Source organism: Dermochelys coriacea, chromosome 5 (assembly GCF_009764565.3).
Source record: "Dermochelys coriacea isolate rDerCor1 chromosome 5, rDerCor1.pri.v4, whole genome shotgun sequence".
Classification (NCBI taxonomy): Eukaryota; Metazoa; Chordata; order Testudines; family Dermochelyidae; genus Dermochelys; species Dermochelys coriacea.
The window spans coordinates 112,040,010-112,055,125 of NC_050072.1; the positions used below are offsets into that span (position 1 = coordinate 112,040,010).

Here is a 15,116-nt window from a genome sequence, read left to right on the forward strand (position 1 = left end):
CTCTCTGTGTGTGTGTGTGTGTGTGTGTGTGTGTGTGTGTATACACAAGGGAGATAACAAGAAAATATGGATTTAGTAAAATTATTTCCAATGAGTACCCCTGATGTTCATTTTTGCACAACTCTTACAGTTAGAGAAAAAGAGATAAACAGAAGAAAAATTCGTTGAGTGAAATCCTGGGCTCACTGAAGTCAACGAGAGTTTTGCCATTGACTTCAGGGTAGTCAATGTTTCACCCATTTTCTGGTCCTTACGTTTATTTTCATTTCATAACACTTATGCATATCTCATTGGTGACTGGGGAAATTTGACAGCAGAAATACAGTAACCAGCCAATAATAATACCATACAGGAGAACTTAAATTTATTTGGGTACTGTAATCCTACTGGTTCAAGTTCAGTATAAATGTCTTGAATTTTTCTTCTACTTTGAAAAAGTTGTATTTCATGGAAATAATAAAATATAGCCCTGAATTAAAATAGTCATAATTGAGCCTATTTGTACACTTACACCGTTGTGTGTAGAGTACATACATAGCTGCACAGTGCGGTGAAAGGCAGGCTATGTCCACACTTGCCACTGCAGTATGTGTAGCTACATATGCAGTAAAAGATTCTGGCAGCTCCCCACTGCAGAAGCCTTTCACTGTGGCAAGAAAAGGCTCTGCCAGGGAGGAGCTGCTGGAGCCTTTCCCCACTGCTGGAGTCTTTCCCTGTGAGGATCCATGGATCTTGATCCCAGTTCCATGGGAACCCAAGCACCCTTCATGTTCCAGCTGCCATCCATCAGCTTCTAATTAATTATTGGGTTGAGTGGCTAATGGAACCCAAGCCCCACCAGAGGCACTGCCCATGAGAGTCCTGACTGGCAGAGTACCTGGCCCCACCGATTGGTCTGGCTGTGCTGTTGAAGCTAAAAGGAAGCACAGGGATTTGTCTGTGCAACTGGATGAATTACTGACTGGCTGCTTCTTTGGACCTTGCGTTCTCACTTGACGCATGCGCTTTGCTTTCTGATGTGTTCCTGCCTGGTTCCTGATCCCTTCTCCTGACTCCAGCTCTGACACTTTGCCCAATTCACAACTCTGATTCTTGGCTCAGGTTCCTGATTTTGACTCCTGCTCTGACCACTAGGTCTGACTGCTTAAGCCCCATCATGACTTTCACTGCAGCAGAGAAATGCTCCAGCAGTGGGGAGGCAGGGGGCACTACACTGCAGCTGTGGGGGGGCACTTCTTGGACATGTAGAAAGCTGCATAGATTCTTTGCCCTGGGGCTTCAGTCATATAGGGCACTTACTCGCCTAAGCCATGTCCTACCATCTACATTGCTATTTATAACTGTGCAGTTTCTGTACTCTGCACACTGCTGGTAAGTGTAGATGTACCTTGAGTTTGGAGAGTCCACTCCCTTTTCACAAGCTGGCAAGGAATTGTTTTATATCTAATGGATTTATCATTTACATGTAGTTCAAAATTTAACAGCAAACAGCTTTTATTCAATCTAATATCTATGGGCATGGGCGCGAGTGCATGTTTATTAGAATGAAAAGAGGATGTTATTTTCTATTGAACCTTTTTTGATAATTTTATGTACGCAAACTTGATTGAAAAGCTCCATAAAATCTAACATCCTAAAGTATATTACTTAAATGAAAAACAGCAAAGATCCTTTTTTCCTTGGCTTTACTCTTATCTTCTGGGTTATTTTCACCTGTGTGTAGTATAGAAGCTCTGTCTAATTGTAAAGTGAAGAATCCTACCTTCATAGAAATCCTCCTTTCTGTGGTTAGCAAACCAGATACCTGCCCTGTCACTTTCTCCTCGCTTTTTCATTTTTTTGTTTATGATCTCCCAGTCATTATAGGCTTGCCTTCTAGTGTCCTTAGGGATCAGAAATGGGGGAGAGGAAGTGTTCATCTATCTGCAACCACATACAGTCTAAAATAGCTTATAGAGTGCAATAGAGATTGTTAAACGAACTGTGCCAATAAGAGTGTTGACCATTTTTGTTCCCTCACTCTGAAGAGTCTCCCACTCTTCTGCTCTGTGTCTGGCTGAGGAGTGACTTTATTTATAGTGTTAACAAAATTAGTGCTTGATATTTTTGGTTTTATGTTTACTTGCAGGAACTATGATTTCATAGTGCTTATGGGCAAAAAGTTGCATTGCAAGGAATCATGTGTCTATGTCCACTATCCTATTCTTTAATTCTGCTGCATACTTAGTATATTCACTTGTGAGCAAAGCCCTTTTGCTCAGACTTTATTTGTCTGACGATATGCTTGAATGTGGAAACTGACCAGCAAACTTAAGCAAATGGTTTCTTGCAGCACAGTTTTGGTTTTTTGGATATTTTTTGGCCAGATCATCTGATGTGTATATTTGGATGAAGAAATAATAAGTGTTAATAGGTATTCTAGCAACTTCCTTTCCTTATGGAAATGAGTAGTCCCTTTAAAGTAAATGATGGTATTTTTGTACGTCAGAAGCCTGATCTAAAGGTGACTGAAGTCCATGCAAATCTTTCTAGTGATTTCAATGGATTTTGAATCAGGGCCAGGGTGAGAAGAATTTGGCCTTATTATATTATGCCAAGGAATCTTTATAAAATGAGTTAATAAATTAAAAATTTTGAAAAATCTAATCCAGTGGCACCATGAAAACGTGTACATGAATTACTGAGTAACAGTTTGATCCAGTGTCATTAACCTTTTCTTCCTCTTCTCTTTTGTATTTCTTCTCTTCCATCTTTTTTGTTAAATTTGACCCTCATTATTTGTATCGCCTGAATTTACATTACAAGCTTCGCAGGTTGGGGTTGTGTCTTTACGTATTTTTGCGAGACATCTGCTACACTTTTGGGCACTCTAAAATAATTACAAAAGTAGTACTGAGAGTAACATTGCCACTGCTGTTCATCTTCTAGTTTTGTAATTATTAATACCAAGAGGCTTGGGATCTTAATTTTTAGCACTAATGAATTTTGGAGTTAAAGCTTTTTGTCAAGAAATCCTGACTTTTTTCATGTAGGAGTTAAAATAACTGCAGTAGTTGTTTTTCACCAACTTGCTTTAACGTTTGTATGGAGACAGACATTGTAAATCATTATAAATGAATTGTTTAATGTTTTCTCCTGATTTTTAAAAAGCGTGATGTTGTTAAAATACATTTACTTAGATCTTAGGGAGTTGTTTTTGATAGATCACTACACCTTGGATTCCCAAGGAGGGAAGCTTTTACAGCTTGCACAGATTCATGTGATGTAGATGATCTTGTTTCTGAAGGTAGCTTTGTCTAAATTTTCTTATTACAATTCTATGTTTTTTAATGTTACTAATTAAGCATACTTGTGCTTTTATTTTTTAGGAATTTCAACAACCTTCTTTAAATGAGCTAGAGTGTCTTATAGCATCACAGAAATTTGAAATACAGTTTTTGCAGGAAAAATTGAAAACAGCAAATCTTAACCTAGCAGAGCATAGCTTTTGCAGCACAGACATCCTTGAAAGCAAAAACGTAAAGTCTGGAAGAAAGCATGAGGTAGGTTAGTTTATTGTCTTGTATTATTATGTCAAAATGGGGCTCGCAAAGCCAAACATTTTTGCTCAGGGGTTCAGATAACAACTGTTTTAATAACTGTCCATGCTGCTTATAATTCTGGAAGCTTGTTTGAAGGGTGTTTGTATTATCTGCCAAAGACTTGCTAAAATAACTTCTGGGAGTAGAAATTTTTACCTTATTAACACAGAATAAAAGATTTTTAATATAATTAAATTATTTAATGGCCAAATTCTTTGCAGGTTTCTTAAAATGAATATTAAGTATTTCATTCTGTTTGCTAGGATACCCTTTTTTCCTTTCTATGGAAATATAAGTAATAAGAATTTTTATTTTATAAGAGTTTGTAAATAAAGCAAAATGATGCCTCTGAATTTTTGAATATGAAGTGGTTTTATTTTATACAAAGTACTAAAACTAGAACTCCTTCAGTTTATAGTCCACATAGCTTTTATTTTGTAAGGTACTAGATTGCATCTTTCCAGATCATTTGTTGTTTTATTTATAATTATGTTCCTTCTTCTATTTAAAGTAATTATTACTTATTAATAAAATAGATATGGAAATAATTCTAATGGTTGAATATTCATTTATGGTATTAATGTAAACTGGTCAGCAACTTTTTTTTCTAAGATTTTGTTCTTGAGGTTTCATAGAGCACACGGGGTGAAAGGCATTTATGTCACATGGGAACTCACAGAAACCCCCCTGTCTAGCTTACAACTCAGTCAGTAATAAAATGGGGTGCATTCTGCTTTCTCAAAGATGTTCCCTTATGAAGAGACTACCAAGTAGCTAGTATTCTATGTTTCAGGACCTTCAGTGGTCAGCTCTTCTTCAGTATTCCATACTGTACATTATGCTTGGAAAATACTTATTTTCAGATCACTTGTTCACAGGAAGCTAAAAATTTAAATTTGTTTGTCCAAAATATGATTGTCCCAATTTCGGGGATGTTGTCTCTTTCAGGTATATTAAAATCAAGTGATTGAAGAAAATAATTTCTCTGCATTCTTCTTGTTCTTCTCTTTTGGACTGCTATGCAGAGCTTCTAATTTTTGTTTTTAGTGTGTGAGACTTTGGTGTTGTATGTATGAGCTTGTTTTGATGATGTCAACTGTAGACATTCACATAAGACATCTTTCAGCACTATAGGACAGTGAGAACAGAATTTCAACCAAAAGCTATGTTTTCTGAAAGACAAGGGACCCAATGGTTAAAAGCCTTGTTAAATTTGCATATTCTCTGTCATTTATCTTTTCATCCCTGTGATATGGATTTGGACATGCAGACCAAGATTGTCTTTCATTGCTATACTTTCCAGTACAGCCCCTGCTAGCTTTTACAAAGCCATAAGCAATAAGAAATCCTCATTCCTCTTCTTGAAAAGTAAGTGAGAATTCAGTCACAATGGTTATAAAATTCACCATGAAATACAATATGCCCACAAATTTACCTTTCTTGCTCTCCTTACAAACACCCCTAACTTGGCCTACATGAGCCCCTGACTCAGTTTTTGCAATGTTCCCAATAGGTGACATCAAATTATATCTTCAGTGCACTGACCTTAGTGGCAACCCATTCTGATGGATGTATCAGAATTAGCTCACCGTTGCCCAAGGCATCAGCCAGAAGGCCAAATTACCTTCATCTAATGAGATTTAGGCCCAATTCACCAAAGCACCTTGATCCAGCAAAGTATATGCTTAACTTTAAGACCTTTAATAGTTCCATTCATTATTTAAAAACCTGGTCAAGTTTTGGTTTTTCCCATGTTACGATTTATGGAGCAAGATTGTACAAAATTCTTGTGGAAAAAGTGGCACTTCGTGCTGCATGTATTTCATGTGATTTGCAGAGAAGTCTCATGTATAGAGAATCAGTTCTAAAAGTTGCTTACCCAGTAGTTGCTTACCCAGAAGATTATCCATATAAAAAAACTTCCCATATTTTCTACAAGTTACACAAAATCTTTCATCTTTCTGTCATAAAACCCATAGATATTTATCTTTCCATTAATAGTGGAAAGTGAAATTATGTCTGTTTCTCACATTACTTAGCATATTTTTCTGTGGTTGTTCTTTAAGACTACTTCTGTGAAAGCTTTCAGCATTGCTCTCTCTTCATTCAGGCTGATCTATCTTCCCCTCCCTTCTACCCCAAAAAACAGACTATTTTTTTTTGTTTAAAGCAACCAAATCTGTGTATATAGTTTTGATGTAAATGTGTTTAAAATACTGTGTAATTTGAGGATTGATTTGCAAATTAGAGTGCCTAAACCTGGCAGCAGAAGCAACTAAGTTTGTAGTTGTGAGGCAAGGTATTACAGAAGCCATCTCCCCTTGAAATCAAACTGAGTCTTGCAGCAGCCCCAGGCAATCACATTTCAGCATCTTTTACTACACAGCCTACTCTAACTTGGCTAGAAAATTAAACTTCAGTTTTCTGGAAAAGACTGCCTTTGAATTACCTGACTGCAGCTGAAAAGCCCAGACCCAGTCTGTTCTCTCCACAGATCTCTGATCAGATTACTTAACAAACAATATATTCAAACTGAAGAATGTTCAGTAATCGGTTCTTACTAGTTTCACTACTTCTCATTAGGCGTTATTTGTGTCGCTGTCATCAGTGGGGATAGTTCTCTACCTTTTCTATACTGTGGCCCTGTGTTGCAACAGAAAAAAGTTTCATGATTCCTCTGTCATCTAGCCATCAAGGGAGTATGGTCTTCTCTTCTCTGGTCCTGTCTCACCTTCTTTCCACCCTTCCTTCTGACTGGTAGCTCAGTGCTGCTGTGCCTGTTATCAGTCAGGCCACCTCCAGCCTTCCTTGTTCTTCTTGTCTGTGGACAGGAAACATGATATTCTTTTTTGAGTGCTGGTCCCTATGGTATTCACTGTAGGAGTATGTGTGCTCCATGCACCCTGGACTGGAAATTCTTCAACAGAAGTGTCCGTTGGTTGGTAGCTGCATTTCCTCATGCTTCCAACTGAGAGCATAAGGGGTGGCACAGACCGACCATGTCTCATTTCTTTCTGCTAATTGTGGTCAAACACAGAACCCTTCTATGTCTCTTCACTGCCAGTGTTCCTGCTTTATCTTTAACCCTGTATGTTGTTTTAGGTTTTAGTAGTTAGTTTTTGTACTAGTTTAGTTTAGTTAGTTTGGGGATGAGAGGGCTTTCCCCCTGTTCCACTCCCTCACTTTTTGGGGCGTCTGTTATGCCCAAGGTTCCAGGCTTCAAACTCTGCCTGACTTGCCTCTTGGTGTTCCTGATGAGTGATCCGTACAAGAGCTGCTTGTATTCCCACATCACCTTGAGATGTGACCTCTGTCATGCTTTTCCACTGTGTACCAGGGACCTTCAAGAGTTCAGACTTTGGAGACACCTTATGGAGTTCTCAGTGAGACCTATTCAGACCCTGGGCCTTCCTGATCCCCTTCTACCCAACCTGAACCTCTCGGTAGCTTCTCTCTGGCTTCAGGATCAGCCAGTTCAGTGTCCTCCTACAAGCTCAAAGACTGAAATGGAGACAAAGTGAAGGCAAGGGTAAACATTCTTGCAAGAAGAGGGATAAATCCTCTAAAAAGAGGTCTCCCTCCCTATTTCATCCAGCACTGCCTGAGACTCCATGTCCCCAAATGGGTGAATCCAGAACTCTCAGAAAAAGGCAGGTGTTGGTAATAACATTCCTACCAGTGCTGCAAAACTGCACACTGAAAGGGCAGGACCAGTTCCAGCACTACACAGAGGCAGAAGAGACCATTCTCCCTATGCACTGGCGGTACCCATCTGGTCCCAAGGTGATGCTGCCCGTATCTAACACACCAGCCATCTCTCTTCCAGCAAGACTTCGATACATTTTTCTTGAGGATCTGGCAATTTATACGGTCCTCTCAGATCCGATCCTGTTGAGAGATTTCATGACACTGTCAACTCAACTTTCACTGTTCCCAAGCTCCAGCTGTGAGGTGCAAGGCCTGACACTGCCAGTGCATTGTTCTCCAGTTCCTGTCCCTGGGCAGTTGGAGTCAGGTCTTGTGGCTCCACCGCTAGAGTCTGATGACTCTTACTCATAAGAAGAAAATTACTTGGAACCAGCGGTCCCTCTGGCAACCCGGGAAAGAGGTTTTCAGCCCTGACAGGGCTTCCAAAATCATGTGGATGCCTTTGCATTAAATATGCCATAGCAGTATTTTCCCTCCAAGAGTCACTCAATGCAGACAGTGTCACACTCTGTGGCTACCTCAGAGTCATGAGACAGGCCTTATGGTTGCAGGCATTGTGGTTCCCCAAGGAGGTTCAGGCATCAGTAGAGGACCTTCCTTTTGAGGGTAACAATCTTTTTAGTGAAAATTTAGATGCCATTTCACTCCCCCCCCATCAACTACTCTTGTACTACCGTCTTCTCCTTAGAGATCCATACTCCCACAGAAAACGTTTCAGGCCTCCTCTTTCTAGATACTGCCCACAGCCTCTCTCTTTCCGCCAAAAGACCTACCAGTCCCCCAGAAAACAATAGAGGGTCCAGCATGACGGGCACACAGCACTATCCTACTTCTTTCTTTAGTCCCAGCCACTTGCCAAAATAACATTTTGACAAGATGCCTGAGAGCCATCAACTAGCCATCATACCGCCTGTTATCTCCATTCCCTTTGGTGGCTTGTTTTCTCCCAATGTGGCACCGTATAACTCTGGACAAATGGGTCTTGGACATCGTATCGACTGACCACACTTGAGAGTTCCTATCTCTCCCTCCCCTCCCCCACACAACACTCTCCCTGTCCCTTTTCAGGAATCCCCTCACGAGAGGATTCTCAATGTATTCCCTGGCTGACAGCCTCAGCAGTCATTTGCCCAGGGATCACAAGGGGGAGTTCCACCTGTCTACATCTTCCATCAGTGGGGTATCCCACCAAGGGACCTTTTTGAAACCCAGCTGAACAGGAAGTTGCTGGTATATTGCTTCTTCTTACACAGAACAAGACCCTTTTCGAAGGCTCCAAGATTATTTGCCAGTATCACTGAAATTGAAGAGAGATGCTGTCTTTTTCAAAAGATGGTTTAAGTGGATTTCTATCTGCAGCCTCTTTTTTACCATCTTAAACAAAACCGCTCCTCCTCAGACTATCAGGGCCCAATCAACAAGAACCCATGTGGCCTCAGTGGCTACCCTGCAAGGAGCTCCCATCTCAGAGATCTGTAGATCTCCAACTTAGGGCTGCATTCACACCTTTACCAGACATTATGCTCTTATTCAATCTTCAGTTGGAGATGCTTGTTTAGGTTCAGCAATCCTTCAGTCTATGGTGCAACACACCTCCTTGCACACTCCTCCTCAATGAGCACTTCCTGGGCATTACCCACAGTGAATACAGAGAGGAACTAGCACTCGAAGAAGAGTGGAAGCTTATAGCAACTGGAGTTCTTGGAGATGTATGGTCCATATGGGTATTCACAACCCGCTCTCCTTCCCTTCTGCTTGGGTCCTCTTTGGATTCACAGTAGAGTAGGAACTGGAGGGGCGGTCAGTCCATGATGCTCCACAAGCGCTCAGTTGGGAACATGAGGAGACGTAGGTACGTGAACCAATGGACACTGCTATTGAAGAATTTGCAGACCTGGGCACACAAAGCTCATGCCCCCCACAATGAATACCCATAAGAACCACACATCTATAACATAAGTAACCTTCCCCTTTGACTTCTAGTCCCAAGCTTCTGGGCAATTAGATTTTTGTCAGCCTTCTGTACACATATGAAGTTTAAGAAAGAAGTTAACTCGCTGCTCATGAAAAATAAGATGTCCTGTAACACTAATTACATTTTAAATTCTTAGTAAGACCACTAAATATAGGTATGTAGTAACGAGATACTATGGTAGACATGGATTTGCGTTTGGTATATGTGAAATTTGATTAGTATATTGACTATAAACACAAAGGCCAAGATATTCAAAAGTGAGTGTTTTCAGTTTTTGAGTGCCCAACTTCAGAAACCTTAAAGGAGCCTGATTTTGCAAAATCTTAAATGTTTGACCCTTTAATGCATCTCAGACTGAGCACTTTGTTGAGTGAGGCAGACAAAATAATTAGTCACTTTTGAAAATATTGACCAAAATTTCATATAAAAAAAGTATTGACCAATGATCTTGCTTTTTCATAGAAATCTATCCTCCTCCTAGGTAACATGTAACCATACTAAATATATACCACATCGTAAAAAGTATTTTAAACATTAATGCAATGAGCTTCCTTATAGCTCCAATTTGTTTTCCAGCTGGCATAAGAACTTCTGAAAACATACGGAGTGTATTGCATCTTGTCTCTGAGTTATGACAATTTCAGATTAGGAATTTCAATATGTTGAATCTAAATGCTTTATATAGTTTAATACAATAATAGTGGAATTCTTTCTGCCATAAAAAGCAAATAAAGTTATTATTTTTCATATGTTCTGCTTTCCTGTTTTTGATTTCTTTTATTTAGGCATCTTTCAAATGCAAGGAACTTTAAAATACTTAAAATTAACCATAAATATGTAGAATCTGATGTTTTTATTTTCTTTAAAATTGTATGGATATTTATAGGAAAAATTAGAAACTACAACATGTGGTTTTTTTAAACTTACCACTGCAAGACAATGGCCAAAGGAAAATGAAAAGAGTCTCTTAATTTGTATAAGGATTTGGGAAGATAAGCTTATGTGATAGTGTATTGCCAGTATCTGTGGTTTTCCCTTTTCCATGGTCACAGAAAAGTGTTTTTTGATCTATTTTGACAGTATTACAAATGCTTTTGTTTATATATTGTTTGCTAAGATAAAATTACTGATATGACAGATAAAACACTGACATTTACATACATAAGAATTAGTAAAGAGTATTCTGATCTGTTTTATGGTAACTGAGAATGTTATCCAAACTCTTCTTGTTGTGTATCATTTAGTTATTGTAAAAAATAAAAATTGTAATGACTCATCCCCCCACTATTTGATCAAAGTTGTTAGATGATTACATGTGGTTTACATAATTTTAATAATTAATAATTTAGTAATAAGTATTAATAAAAGTGCATGTCAAATTTTAATGGAGAGCTAAAAAAACTGACCTCTAACACTAATGGTGTTCCTGTATTCTGACTATTTCATAGTGATGGAGTTTAAAAATGATTACCTCATGGATATTAAGCTGCTGCTCAATGTTTCACTGTCCTTAATCAAAGTTATTCAGAAAATCAGTACTCCTAATCTGAAGAGGACTTTATTTGTTTTATATAAGGACATATGACATAGTAAGAACAAGAATGCTGCCCAGTTTAAGTGTTACTTTCACATATTCTTTCTCCAGATTGCTATATGAAGCTGTACATAATATAAACACATATTCTTGTCTCTTGTTAGCCACATTATAGTTAATGACCATATGGTCATTATGGTATAAAATCTACTGTCAGTTGTATTTATATTCCTCAAGCATATTGTTCCTTCAACTTCACAGTGTGTTAAACTATTTCAAAGGGAAAAAAAATCCTTTCCCTCTTGTTTCTGGTTGTCCTATCAAGTGTAACCTTGGACCCTTATAGAGCAATTAGACCAGCCTCTATCCCCTCCTTTGTAATGAGGTTTCTTGCATTTTTGAGTCTATAACCCTTTAGTCTTCCCTAATGGGACATCATTATTCTGAAAGAAACAATGTAAATGTAAATGAATATTCTCATTAACAAGTCACAGAGAAACCTTTAGTGGTAGCGCTGTGGTAATTCTGCTTGTTATTTCTCTGGTATTCCATGCAGGATTTTTTTTATAATTCATTATTAGTATTCAAAATTACTTGTTCTTTAATTTTGCATGTCTTTCATAATCCAGTGTTCCAACTAGTTCAACCATGTCCTTGTTTTATTCTCCAGGAACCACCTATGAAACGTTCAAGGTCTCTGTCCCCAAAGAGCTCTTTTAGAGAGTCAGAGGAGCTAAGGAAGCTTAAAATAGCTGAAAAGAAGATTGAAAACTTAGAGAAGACTCTGCAGCTAAAGGTGAACACTAAAATACCCCCAACTCTTTAGCTACAAGCTTTTATAGATGTAGATATATAAAAATAAACATACATTTTAAAAGTATAGAATGCACACATTGTTATATAGACTGTAACTATGTTAGCATAAACTGGTGTTCTTCATTACTCCTCGTGCTTAAATTTTTAACTTCCTAAAGTGAATCTTATGTTGATATTTCTGAGGCCCCAAATACTCTAAAATTGAAGATATTACATCACTAATGCACATTGATTTGACAGATTTTCATAGCTCAGGATTAGAAGGTTGCAGTATGAAAAATGTGTTAGAAGTTGAACATAACAAAAGGGAACAATTAAGGCAGATAAGAACATTGATGAGATGCTAAATAAATAATTTCTTTGCATAGCTCTTCACCATGGAGGAATTTGTGGGAGACACCTACTTTTATCTGGTGTTAAAAGTAAGGTTCTATAAGAGATTCAGGTATCATAAGAAGTGTTGAGACAAACCCATCAAGGAAAAAGATAAGTCACCTGGTCCAGATAGTATACAACCAAAAGCTCTGAAAGAATTTAGGAATGAAGTGGTTATGCGGTTATAAAAATATTTACACTCTAATTAATATCAGCTATTATACTAGAGGGTAGCAAATATTGTACTTGTATTTTAAAAGTGTATTTAAGGGAATTACAGACCTGTAGGCCTTTACAGCTGTACCTGGTAAATTGGTTGAAATGATAATTAGGAATATAAGACATATAAAAGACCATGATATAGCTGATGTGGCATTGTGCCCCATATTCTTCATAGTAATATTGTTATGATACAATTATGGCATAACTAAGATGTATTTTATGCAAGATGGGTCATGTAAGATATCATTGAAAAGGTTATGATTCACAATATGATTATCCTATTTGTATGCATGTATCATTTTGGTATCTGAAGTTAGGAATATTGTCTTTGCATCTATTACAAATGTGTTTACACGTGGGGAACGCCCACTAGGCAGAATGCAATCAGTCTAGATGCCTGGCTGGAAAGGGCCATTAGGAAAAACAATAGGTCTTAGAAGATGGTAATCTCCTACTGGGGAGCCTTCCTGAGGATGCTACAAACAGCCTCCTAGTCATGGCTGCTGTGTCCATACAGGGGCATGTGACCAAATCACCTGGTACTTGACTCCATCTTGGAATACCAGTGTTTTTCCACTGACTGAGCCTAGGAACCAAGAGGGGAGATAAAAGGTTCCTGCCATATACAAAAGCAATTTAAGGCAGGGGAGTGACATCATCATGGTTCTTCACTGACTCCCCACCCAAAGGAGACTGCTGGAAACACCTGAGGAACAAAGACTGGACTTGGAGGAGAAGGGCTGAACCCAGGCTAGAGGGATTTCTAGCCAGTGAAAGGAATACCTGAGTTTTTCAAGCTGCAACAAGTGCAGCTTGTCCTCAAGAATCTCTGCAAACTGCCTAAATCAACAATTAGGGTGAGAATTTGCTACTCATCTCCAATCTCTTTAGTATATTAAGCTTCTATTGCGTTTTTGTTTGTTTGCTACATAAATCTGTTTTGATCTGTTTGCTATCCCTTATAGTCACTTAAAATCTATCTTTTCTAGTTAATAAACTTGTTTTGTTTTATCTAAAACCAGTGCGTAGAAATCATAACTTGGGTCAGAAAGCTGTGTATATTCCTCTCTACATTGAGGGAGGGGGCGAATTTTATGAGCTTACGCTGTACAGTTCTCTGTGCAGCAAAAGATGCTATAATGTTGAGTTTACACTTGGGGTGGGGGGGAGGAGTGCATTAGGAACTGGGAGGTGCCTTAGCTGAGCCTTCCCATGCTGAGCTGATTTCAGCATCTGTGTGTAGCTGCAGTTGGGTGTGTCCCTATCTTTATGTGTGCTGGAGGGGGTTTGAGGGCCTGTCACTGCAGAACAATGTAAAGGGAGCCCAGGCTGGTGGGTCAGGCAGGCTCAGTGTACCCCAGTTCCAGGTGGCACCCCATGGGGAACCGTCACAGTTGGGTCTAACCAACCAACACTGTTTCTTCAAAGAGAAATCACACCTCGCTAATATATTGTAATGATTTGAACTGGGCAATATAAATATTTGGTAAGGTAGAACCAGTTGAAATTCGTCTGGACATTTAAAAGGCCTCTGAGAGAATCCCGCAAGCCACTGCTGAAGAAACTAAGAACCTGATGGATTGAGAAGCAAAGAATTGTCCTGGATCAGAAATTGGCAAAGAGACTGAAAACAAAGAGTAGGAATAAATGGTCAGTTTTTATGATGGCAAAAGGCTAACAGCAGCATGCCTCAAGTTCTGATATATTTCATAATGATCTGAAAAAGGGGGTGAGTAGTGAGTGTAAATCAACAGGCAGGGAGACATTCACTGACATATACTCAGTCAGAAAGCAGGGACCCTAGGGGATTGGTGTTTGGCTCAGTGAACACATTCTGTTCCCCTCCCTGTGGCTGGCAAAGAAAATGTTGTAGAAGACGATTATACGTCAGATACCACAGGACCAGTACAAGTAGTCTCCGTTCAGGAGATCGTATTATCTGTTGGTAGATCTCCAGAGCTGGGATAAACAGAAACTCAATAACAAATGCATTGTTGTTGTACGGAGAGAAGGCTTGTTGTTTTCTTTTTCACCAGGTACACTGATGGTCATAAAAATATTATTAGGCAAAACTGCAGTCATGCTTGTTGTTCTGGCCCAGGCCCAGCAGTATTGGTACTCAGAGTTCCAGGACCTTAAATAGAAGTCTCCTGAGTTTTGTAAATTCCCACTTGTGCTATTTGCCATGTTTTGCGTTGAGTTGTGAAAGTGTATAACAAAACCATGTCTGCTGGGAGGTGCAGGAATGCTCTTGCGCTAGGATGATGTCATCAATTCCCTCTATATAAAAGAGTGCTCAACCACTTCAGTTCCTTCACTGCTGATGCAGAAAGCTAAACAGAAAGCTAAAATGTCTTGTGTCCATGAGCTAGTTAGCCAATCTTCTTGTTGTTAGCTAGTTAGAATTAGTTATGGTATAGTTGAAGTAGTCACTTGCTTCATGTCAACCCTGAGGCTATGTCTGGTCCTGAACCCTGTAGAGGATGCAAAAGGGGAGCAATCTGCTCAGCCATCTTTCCAGAGAGAGACAAACACATTTGGTGCTTCGTGTGAATGGGAGAAACTTATGTAGTGTCCCAGTGCTCAGTTTGCTGCTCCTTCATTCTTTGCATGAGGAAGAACAGACAGTCAAGACTGCAGTCACACTAGGCTTCCTTAAGCCACCAACTGGACCATACTAAATACTCCTCTTGAAGTCTCAATGTCTCTCTCAGTGCCAGGTCTTTTGTAAAGTGACCTGAGATGCATGCTACTGCCCCATCCTCAGGACTATCCTCCGTGATGTGCCCCTGATTGATCTCCGTGTGGCAACCATTTACTGGGGCTGAGCCTTCCACTGGCACTGTCTGGCGCTGCTCCATCAAAATAGATTGCTCAGGCACCATAGTCTACATTGGCACTGCTA

General features: G+C 39.2%; 1 protein-coding gene across 5 annotated transcripts in view; it reads left to right on the forward strand.

Moving 5' to 3' along the window:
* The window catches only part of CNTLN (centlein), a 283,198-nt gene that overhangs the window by 133,550 nt on the left and 134,532 nt on the right, over window positions 1-15,116 (forward strand). For 4 of the 5 annotated variants that reach the window (XM_038402595.2, XM_043515178.1, XM_043515179.1 and 1 more), the window contains exons 9-10: window positions 3,369-3,542; window positions 11,469-11,594. In XM_038402595.2, coding sequence (XP_038258523.1) covers window positions 3,369-3,542; window positions 11,469-11,594 — 300 coding nt within the window. The remainder of the gene's footprint in view (window positions 1-3,368; window positions 3,543-11,468; window positions 11,595-15,116) is intronic. The other variant, XM_043515180.1, reaches the window with a different exon arrangement.